General features: G+C 33.2%; 1 protein-coding gene across 1 annotated transcript; it reads right to left on the bottom strand.

Moving 5' to 3' along the window:
• Positions 1-9,013: 9,013 nt before the first annotated feature.
• On the bottom strand, positions 9,014-10,407 carry HELRODRAFT_159121 (hypothetical protein; the record flags this gene model as incomplete). Its single annotated transcript, XM_009011035.1, has 2 exons — positions 9,014-9,852; positions 10,296-10,407. The coding sequence occupies 2 exons, from the start codon at positions 10,405-10,407 to the stop codon at positions 9,014-9,016; spliced, it is 951 nt and encodes a 316-aa protein (XP_009009283.1).
• Between the last annotated feature and the right edge of the window lie 1,446 nt (positions 10,408-11,853).

The following is an 11,853-nucleotide window of genomic DNA, read 5'->3' as shown; positions in this document are numbered from 1 at the left end:
ATGAAAATGAAGTGACATTTCTCAACAATATATATATATATATATATATATATATATATATATATATGATAAATTGTTGATTAATTAAATTTAATAAAGCAATGAATAATATATGACTGAGTATTAGTGGATGAATAAATGAAAAAACCACAACTTTAATGAATGAATGAAAAATGGGAAATTAATGACTAAGTACTTAACGAATGAACGAATGAGTGAGTATTAGAGAATGAATGAGTGACAAAGTGCTAATGAATGAATGAAGACATGATGAATGGACGGCTATGTAGTAATGAATAGATGACAAAAAAAAACGAATGGATTAAGGAAAGAATGAATGAATAAAGATGAAGGAATGAATGCACGAATGAAAAGAAAGTGAATGAATGAATGAATGAATAAATGAACGAACGAATGAATGAATGAATGAATGAATGAATGAATGAATGAATGAATGAATGAATGAATGAATGAATGAATGAACTAACAAACGAACGAATGAACGAACGAATGAATGAATGAATGAACTAACGAACAAACGAATGAATGAATGAGCGAATGAATAGTGCATCATTTGACCAGTCAGACCATTTCATTCATCGTCCATTATTTCATTTTCATGGCTTTTATTCTCCATGAAGAAGCGTTTTCTTTTCATCACGTCACTTAACAGTTAGTCTCCAGATTAAATACTGCATCCATCTTCATTTCAATGCTTATCCATGTAATGTACAACTCCCACTGCCTCTGCCTACAACTACCTACCTACCTACAATGTTCTTCTTCTCTCTTATGGTACGTCTGTCTGTCTATGTGTACAAACGTATATATGTGTACTGCATATATATATATATATATATACACACACATATATATATATATATATAGGCATTAAGAATCAATATATATATATATAAATTTAATGTACCCATGTGATTTGGTATGAATAATGTCCACTTAAATGCTAATTAAAATGTGTATGTGTGTATATATATGGGTGTTTGTGTGTGTGTGTATGTCTGTGTGTGTGTGTTTGTGTGTGTGTGTGTGTGTGTGGTTTGGTGTGTGTAAAAATGGTAAAAATGAAAAATGTTACTTCACCCACACATAAAGCTTCTTGACATAAAAAGACGTGTTTATAAATATGATTAAAATTTAAAAAAAAAGAATGCAATTAGATAAGATGGTTGGGATTAAGCGGTGGGATGAGATGAAGGGATAAATATGGATTGAATATCTACACGGATCAAATAATCCAGTGCGAAACCTCTTAGACATGATCGGATGTCTTTCAAAACGTAATCTACATCGGCACGGCTGACGTGCTAAACAATCGTTACTATTAAGACAATTATCAATTTTTACAACTTGGTCTTGTTTTTGTTTTAATCTTTACAACATTACGCTCGCAACATTATAATTCATTTTTATTACAATTCATTCTAACTTCGCTGTAGTATTGTTGTTAAATTGTGACCTGATCTTGCCTGACAGTTTTAACGGATTCTCAGACTAAAATTATTTCTAAAATGTTTATGATAGACGATAAAATATTTTTTTTTGAAAAGTTTAATCCATCCAATCAGTTGTAAACAGCCAAATAAGACATTGTTAAAGGTTGTTGTATTGAAAAACTTACAACCACGTGCAACAAACAACGAAATCAGTAGCAACACTTATAGCACCAGCAACAACAACAAGAACAACATCAACATTACAAATATCAGCAACTTAGCAACAGCAATGATATAAGCAGCAGCAGCAGCAGCAACAACAGCAACAACAGAAACATCAGCAACAACAACAACAAAAGCAGCCCCAGCCACAGCCGCGACAACAGCAACAGCAACTAGAAACGCGAGACAGTCGTATGTTAATTAGGTGAATTCAAATAATCGGCGGGAAATGAAAATTGATGTTGACGACACGCAATGAAAAGAACGTCCAGGACAGGCCACTGAGCGGGAAGAGTGGAGTGAGTGAGTGAGTGAATGAATAAAAAGTGAGTGAATGAATAATTTAATGTACGAGTGATTAAGTCAATGATTTAATAAACAATTCTGTGAATTAATGAGCGAACGAATGAATGAATGAACGAGAGAGTGGACAGATACTTTAATGTTTGATTAAATTAATGATTGAATTAATGAACGAGTCAGTGATTAAGTTTGGGGGTTCCTAACTTGTGAGGCAGCTCCTTTTTGGAAAGTCAAGAGAGGTTTCATTGGAAATGAACTCAAGCTTCTATTTAAATATTTTTTTATTAATGAAAACAGATTAGTATTTTTTATATGAAAAGATAATTATAAGTTTTCCAGTTGATGAAGACCTGATGTGTGCAGCACTAAAAGATATCTATCCAAATTTTTCCATCGACTCCGTTTTCCACTAACTACCCAAGCAGTAAGGAAAGGTCTTCAAAATTTGTTAGTCAATTGAGATCATACGAAGAAATATACTGGATGCCTCAATCAAACGATATGGGAGTGCTTAACTTCAATTCAGCAAACTCTTTAATTATAAACATTAACAACTCTCTATCTTGTTAGATTTGAATACTTTCTGCAACGAACGAACGAATAAACGAAAGAATGAATGAATGAACTAACACATCAATTATTAAACAAACAAACATACAAACAAACAAATAAACAAATGAGTGAATGATCAAAACAGTTGAATAGATGAATGAATCATCAAATCAATCAAATTTAAATTGTAAAAGCCTCTCCTGGCGAACAAAACATGATGCATCATCTTCCGCGCTATTAACAACGAAATCATTCTTTAAATTTGCCTGCACAAAAGGAACGAACGCTCAGATTATAAAACATAACTAACAACTTGCCAAATTTCATTTTTAAATATTGAAAAAAAACAACAGCACTAAATGAATAAATAAATGAATGAATGAACGAACGAACGAACGAACAAACGGATGAAAGAATGAATGATTGAGTGAACGATTGAATGAATAAAAAATGAACAATTACATTAAAAACATTAACTCCAAAACAACGCCAACACCAAGATGCTAACATAGCAACAACTAAAACTTACAATAACAAAACCACAACAACGACGACGACAACATCAACAATAATAACAACAACAGCAAAGACGACGACAACAACAATAACAACAAGAACGTGAACAACACGAACGACATCTGCGAAACATTTTTATTATCCAGCATTTCCTTTCCAGCACAATGCAAACATGTTTCATAAAGCGCCATTAATATTAATTTCGCCTATATAAACTAACTACAACAGTTATGTGTGCTTGCAAGCAACAACAAATAAATATCAACATGGTTATAATAATAACAACATCATTAACATTATCATCAACAACAACAACAACAGCCACAAACAACAACAACATCATTATCATCGTCAACCACAACAACAACAACAATAACAACGCAACCACACAACAACAACACAACACGTCAATCAAAAATAAAATAATGAAACAACAGCGACCATGATATAAAATTATATATGGTTACAAAAATTTGTCACCATTAACAAGAATAAAAAAATGTCGTCAAAAGATAAATTTTCATACATACACACAAAAAAGAATGTTAAATGGTTTGAAGTTGTTGATACAACCAAACAAACAATAAACATTAAAAACAAAAACCCAACACATTTCAACAGCAAAACATAACAAACACAAAAAAATATTGCAAAAATATACAGACGCAAAACATACGAGTTCTCATTGCTTTTGAATTCGGTTAATGTGCCACTTTCTCTCATGTTATCATATATTTAAGAATTCTTAACACAAAACTTTCAGTTTCAGGAAGTATTTGAAGCAGGTCATCTAGCAATAGCAACAAATGGAAAATAAAATGCTTCTACCAACTCTGCTATCAAAACAAAAGTGTTATGTTCTTGTTTAAACTCAATGTTGTTAACGTTGATGTGGTTATTCGACCTTACTAATAATGTTGGGATGGTATGTTACTTTGCATTATTACTATACCAGGATACAAAAACAACCAATCGACCAATCAAAAGACCGACCAACCATCAACTTGCCAACCAACCGACCGACCAAACAACCTACCAATCGACCAATCAAACAGCCAGCCGACCAAGCGACCAAGCAATCAACAAAATGAGCAAATGTTGCAATCAAAATAATGCATGATAGCACACGATGACACGATAGCACGAATGACAACGATTCTTTATCACTGCATATTTCCAGACACGTTAAGAACCACATCAACGTTGACGCTGGCCGAAACAGAAATAACAATAGCAACAACAACAACCACACAATAGCAACAACAACAACCACACAATAGCAACAACAACAACAACCACACAATATCAACAACAACCACACAATAGCAACAACAACCACACAATAGCAACAACAACCACACAATAGCAACAACAACAACAACCACACAATAGCAAAAACAACAACAACCACACAATAGCAACAACAACCACACAATAGAATCAACAACAACAACCACACAATAGCAACAACAACAACCACACAATAGCAACAACAACAACAACAACAGCAGCAGCAGTAGTAGAACAACAACAATAATAATAATAACATTGCTAAAATCATAAAAACAACACAAATATAACAAAAAATCAGTATTACATGCAACAACAACTTCAACAAACATGAAAAATATTAACAATGAAATTCTTGCTACTCTAAACTAGTAACTTATTTATTGGTTTCATTGATAAAGCTGAAATATTCAAATTATTAATATAAATTATTTAATCAGTTTTATTATCACAGTAACGGTAATAATTAATCTAATTAACACATTCGTTGCTAATTAATCTCATTAACATATTTGTTGCTAATTAATCTCATTAACATAACCGATGCTAATTAATCTCATCAACATAACTGATGCTAATGAAATAAAAGCCGACAGACAACATCTTTATGATATTTTGTATTGCGTAGCCAATGTTGTCCCGATCAGATATGCAGTGGTTGTGTAAAATGTGACGTAAATGCTATTATAAATAAATGATAATTATCAATAATTAATAATAATAAAAAACAAACAATTAACATAATTAATTATTATTCTTATTTACAGATAAATTGATTAAAAGATATAATATTTAAAAACTCCATTTCTACTAAAAATCAACTCAATAAAGGATCCACAACTTAGATGTTTATGAAAACCAAATGCACGGCCTCGTCAAAAGTATAAACTTTTTTTTGTTTTATTTTATTTGGAAAATTAAATTATTCTAGCATAAAATATAAACACATGTTGACTTCTTTTATATTCAAAAATATAACTGTACATAATTTTCCATGAAGAGAAATATGCATTCAATTCGATGCATTATAATGTGAATGTCTGAAAAACAACTGCGTAGGATGTAGTGTGGGCTTTGTTAACAAAAATGAAGACTAGCTAAATGAAAAATATTTGTTTTTTAAATACTGAAACGAAGACGAAAACTAAAAAAATTAAACGAGAATAAAATTTAAACGAAAACTGAACGAACTAAATGTGAAACGAAAAAGATTAATTCAAATAAAATTTTACATAGACTTTATTAAATTTTAATAAAATTTAGGATTTGCAGTCTTTGTTTCAACTGCAATGTTCAGTATTTAATTTCAGACTTTTTTTAAAACCGTTTGTTGTTTTCGTTGCGTAATCGTAAATTTTTTAAAGTTGGTTCATTGTCGTAATTCATAATTTCACTTAAGAACACACGCATGCGTTTATGTAATGAAGGTAATTGTACATAAATAATTAAAGAAAAAACCCAGCAAACTCAAAGACACTTATGAAAACAAACCATTCTAAAGAGTATCAAGAATTGTCGAACAGGGAAAATAAACAAAAAGAAAATGTTGCCAAGGAAGAAATAAGAAGAACAAATTCGTGCGTAACATTAAAGTTATTTCAAAAAAAACCTATCCAGAATAGCAGCAATAAATACTGGGCTGAAGAGTCGATTGAGTTCAAGAAAAAAAATTAAGTCTATTGTTGATGCTTTTATAGATGCAAACCTGCCGTTGACATTTTTAGACAGGAAGAAAATTCAGACCGTGTTCGAAACTCTAGATCCAAAACTGAAACCTCCAGGTTAATTTTTTCAATAAAATTTAATAATTTTCTAATTAAAAATTTTAGATTTTGACATTATATTATATTACATGATGAAAATTATTATTTAATTACATAGAGGAATTGAGACAGAGCGCTGAAGCACTTATGAAAAATCTTTTAAAGACGTCAAACCGCATTACAACTGGTATGGATATATAGACTAAGAAAAACTTAGAGGTAACTTTTTTTCCTATATCTGTATCTCTTTTCAACCATGAAAAAGCTAGACCAGAATGCATGTTGTTGAACTTGCATACTACCAAACACCTACATACCGGATCAGCTGTTGCCAATATCATAAGCCACACATTAAATGAATGGCAGATCGAACAAAACAAGATTCTTCTAATAATAACTGATAATTGGTCAAATATGATGAAGACAATAAAAGAGCTTAAATTGACAAATGAAGAATGATAATAAATCTTATAATGAAAATAATAATGTGAACTCTTTTATTTTCCAAAGATAGAGCATAAGTAAAATCAAAATATTGACAATGAAATAAAATTGAATATAGTTAAATATACAGTTAGATGAATAAAATAAAATAAAGATAAAGTGTTAGAGTAATACGGATAGTCATCATTGCTCGTCATCTTATGAAAATAAGTAAGTACCATGATGATAAATAGTATTAAAAAACTTCACTCATTGTTTCTATCACAGTACAGAGCATATGATGACGAAATTACACTGTTAATCAAGCTAAATCTAAAATAATCGGTCCAAGTTATATCAATTAAAGACATATTAAAAGGATTGTAAAAGCCAATTGGCGATATTTCAAAGGTATTAATTAAAATATTGCAATGCTTAAAGTCATCAATAATATTATCTTTCAAATTACCAATATATTTATTCATTTTAAATTGTTTTGATTTTATGAAGTTAGTTTCATGGCAGACAGTCAGTTCAAGTATCTCGATCGTGTCTTTGTTGCGGACAGCAATGTCAGGACGAAGTGATCTGAACAAGTCTGTTATTGGTCGTATCTTTTTCCCTTTCAAATCCGCAAAAATCTCGACACCCGGCCTCGTGACTACCATGAAATTATCGATAATTATTTTTAAAACTTTGTTGTGGCGATCTAAGTATCTGTTCAATGCAGATGATGAGCCACAGTTTGACATGACGTGTTTGTTCGTTTGTGTTGCATTGCAGAGCAAACATGATGCATTTGTAGTTTTGCCCCATCTGAAGAGGCTGGCGTTTGTTGGTAGCTGTTGAATAAGGTATTTTCTGGTGAATTTATAGAGGACCTCTGATAGCTTTACAGTCGACCTGGACCATCGCGTTATCTCGGAGCTATTGATGTACTCTTTTATTGATTTCACAAGGGTACCTTGGCATTGCAGCAGCGAGAGATGATTAAAGTTCGTTTCATAATGCTTCTGTTTTAGAGCATTCATTGCTGGTTTTAATTCAACATTTCCCAGGATCAGGTTGTCAATCTTTGGGAGATTCACTCCACAATGATCTCATTTCTTCATTACTATTCAATTTGAGATAACCACGGAGTTTTAGACGTAATATCTCGGCGTGCTGTTTCAACGATTTTATGTTGAGGCCACCAGTTTTATACGGCAGCGAGCTAACTTCGGCGATGCAACTGCTTATGGGCAGTGATAGCCATTCTCTTACTGTTTCTGTCGCAAGGCGGTCCAGTGTGTTTTCTATCCAGGTTAGCGAAATATTGTAGGTGCGTAGTTCAAATGAGATTTGAGTAGGGACAAAACGCCTAAGAATTTCCAGCTTCCATTGAACAGTTATATCCAGTCCACCAATTTTCCTTAGCATAACCTTGAGGTTATTGTGCAGTTTGTCTTTCTCTCTGGTATCTTTGCCCTCAAAATCGTAAATTTTTCCTAAGTATGTAAAACCTTCGTTAATATTCACCCGGGGAATTATTTCATCATCTATTGTCAATTGAGGCAAAAACTGCTCATACTTTCCGTCCAGCTTTCTCATCCCAAATGTACAGCATTTGTCAGTTCTCAGCTTCTTACCCGTCCATTTGCATCATGCTTGGCTGAGATTGATCAGTCTCTGGGCACTCTCGGAACTGTTAGCAATGATTGCCGAATCGTCGGCAAACTGAAACCAGCCTCTGGATTTTAGATTGGCTGTTGGTCCCCATATGTATCCGCATTGTTGATATTGTTTTGCTTCTAGCATTTTCATTAGAGGATTGAAACAGAGGTTAAAAATCAATGGTGAGCCTGGGTCACCTTGTAGGACCCCCCTTTTTACTTGAATTGGGGAGGTTAGTTTGTTGCACGCCGATACAGTTATCGAGTAATCGGCGTATATTGATCTAATTAGATTGCTGACCTGGTTTGGGATGTGGTGATAACTTAGGATAGATGAAATTAGATCATGGCTAACCTCGCCAAATGCATTTCTTAAATCTAGGAGGGTAACAATAATTGTCCTCTGATGTCTCTTGGCGTCCTTTAGAAGGTGAGATAGTAGTTGCGTGTGTTCAGCTACACCGCCAACTTTGGGGTAGAAGCCTTTTTGGATGTTTTTATTAATGAAGTTGTTTGAATCTAAATATTTGTATATTCTATTGTTTACAAATGTTGAGAAAATTTTATAGATTACTGGTTGAAGTGTTATTGGCCTGAAATTCGCTGGGTCGTTGGCGTTTCCCTTTTTGTATATCAGTATGGTCAACCCTTTTCTCCAGCATGTAGGGATCGACGACGTTCTCCAACACTCAACCAGTAATAGATGAAAGATTGTGCAAAGTATGGGACATTTTTTGAGAATTATTATTGACATTTGATCTAGCGGACAAGGAGATGCTTTCGACTTGCATTTCTTGATTATTGAGAATATTTCATTGTACGTAGGAGGATTAGTATTTCAGGCAATTGAAGGGATCGTTAGAGGTTCGATCCAATTTGGAAGGCGATATTTATTGTGAAATGGGTCTTTTAAAATTTTGTTGAAAAATTTGTTGGCTTCTTCGACGCTAAACAGTGGTGACAGAGTGGTTGTCGGATTTAGTAATTTTTCACACGTTGCCCAGAATTTTTGTTTTAATTGGCTTGTGATATTGACTGTTTTTCCAGCTTTTATCGCTTTTGCTGATGATATTTTTGATCTAATATGTTTGCTCAGCGTGCTAATTTGGACGTCAAAATTGTGGTTGTTACGGCCTAGCAGCTTTAATTGTTTCAATTCTGACTTTAGTTTGTTGATTGGTTTATCGAGTGTTGTTTTTGAGCTTGATTTTTGATTAAGAGTGCCGTAGTTTGATGCGAAATAATTGTATATTAGTGTTTGTAGAGTGGTAGTGAAGTTATTGATGTCAGTAATGTTTGGCAGTGTTGCTATCTGAGAGTGGAAATATGCATTGGCTTCAAGCCAATGAGTTGTTGTTTTGGGTAGTTTTATCCCTGGGAGTGGTGTATTGTTCGTGATGTTGTTTGCCGGTGGCAGTGATGTTGGCGGCGGTGGAGATTCTTTCTGTTGCATCGGAGATGACGTCAATTTGGAATCCGCTTCTGGATCATTTGGAGATTTTCTCGAATTTTGCAAGTCCTTGAATGTTTTGCACGATCGTTGGTGCATTCGCAAACCTTTTCTCCCTTTACATCGTCTACCACAGCAACAAGTTGTTAAATTGTTATCAGTATCAACGGCAATATTATTATTTAAATTATCGGCCAGTAAATTTGGAGAAATTATGATATTGTCACCTGTTTGTAAACGTGGATTATTGTAATTGTTACTGTTTGCAGTAGATTTTGTACAACGCCAGGAGTGGCTTCCGAGTTTAACAAAATCTCTAAAGCAATATGGGCATTTTGCAGCATTTATTATTAAAATTAAGTTAAAAATTATAATTAAATTTAATAGATATTTAGAATTAGGAAAAATTAATATCATTTTATTCGTCATAATTTTTCGAAATTTTTACACCTATTTTTTATAGTTTAAAACGATATAAAACTCGATTAATGTAACTAAAATAGTGAGCTAGTAAAAGTCTGCCAACTCTCGTATTTCGCAATACAATAATGTAAATAACATTAAAAATAATAACAATAATAATAACAACAACAACTGCAATAATTGAAAGAAAGAACGAAACGCACGGATGCATTAACATATGAAAGCATCCGGTACATCATCATTCAACTTTTGTCCACAACAATGAACTTGCACTGCCCATGTCCAGTTAAAACAAATGTCACTCCCTTCCACCTCATCTTCCTTTTCATCCTCACTCTCGTCCTTCTCTTCGTCACCATCGTCATCATCAACAAATATAGCCGTACAGCAACAAAACAAAATAATAACAACCAAAGAAACAACAATAAACAGATACGTCGTCATTAATAAAAGGTTAAAAACGTCATGGTCATCATTATCATCATAATCGTCATCGTTACCGTCATCTTCGTCATCAGCATCATCATCACCACCACGACCACAACATCAGCATCAGGCACGACATAAAACAAAATGACGGAGCAAAAATTATTATTAATTATGTCGTTAGCGTCAATGCTGTCATGAGAGACCATGCAAACATCAACATGAATGAATGACGTCACCATGATAACAACAACAACAATAATAATTATAATAATAACAATAATGATAACAATAATCATGATATCATCAATGATAATGATGATGCCAATAGTGGAAGTTGTAATGATATTGTAAGGATTATTGATAATGAAATCAGACTTGAAATTTCAAATGTCCAATGTGGTTTTGTAGATGATTGTGGCACAAGAAAGGCTATCTTTATGCCACTTATGATCGGTGAAAGAGCCATTGAAATAAGAAAAACTTGTTTATATGTTTCGTTAATTACTCCAAAGCTTTTGATAGCGTGAAACACGTGGAGCTTATGGAAACGTTGGAAAATTTGGACATTGATGGAAAAGACACGAGAGTTATCAAAAACTTCTATTGGGACCACCAAAGAGCAGCGATGAAAGTTGGTGACATGATGACTAGTTTTGTCGAAATAAAGAAAGGTATTAGGCAAGGCTGTGTATTCTCTCCAGATCTTTACAATCTCTATAGTGAGATCATCATGAGTAAGGTAGAAGATCTACCTGGAATATCTAGTGGAGGCCTGAATATAAACAATGTAAAATATGCTGATGGTACAACTTTTATAGCAGATTCAATGGAAAAACTGCAAACAATTGTTACTAAACTGGTTTTTGAAAGTGAAAAGAAAGGTTTGCAAATTAACATCAACAAAACAGAGTGCATGGTTAACAGTAAAAACAAAACCACCCCGAGCTGCTCCATAATCATTAACGGTAGACAGGTGAAACAAGTCAACGGTTTCATTTATCTTGGAAGTCTGATTACCTCAGGTTGTAAATGTGATGTGGATATTAAACGAAGGATAGCTATGGCAAAAGATGCATATTCTAAATTGAAAAACATTCTCACTAACCGTAAAATCAGAATACCAACAAAATTAAAACTGTTAGGATGTTACATTTTTTCTGTGCTAACTTACGGTTCTGAGTCCTAGACAATTTCTAAAGAAATGGAAAGAGGATGAACGATGCTGAGATGTGGTTTTTCAGAAGAATAATGAAAATTAATTGAACTTTTCTTACTTCGGTAAGAGGAAACTACTAGAGACAATCCGACGGGGGCTGTTAAAGTTTTTTGGTCACATCATGCGGAAGGAAAGAATGGAAAATCTAACAACTACTGAA

The sequence above is a fragment of the Helobdella robusta genome, assembly GCF_000326865.2.
Source record: "Helobdella robusta unplaced genomic scaffold HELROscaffold_1, whole genome shotgun sequence".
NCBI classification, from domain to species: domain Eukaryota; kingdom Metazoa; phylum Annelida; class Clitellata; order Rhynchobdellida; family Glossiphoniidae; genus Helobdella; species Helobdella robusta.
This window is presented reverse-complemented; position numbering and strand designations above follow the sequence as displayed.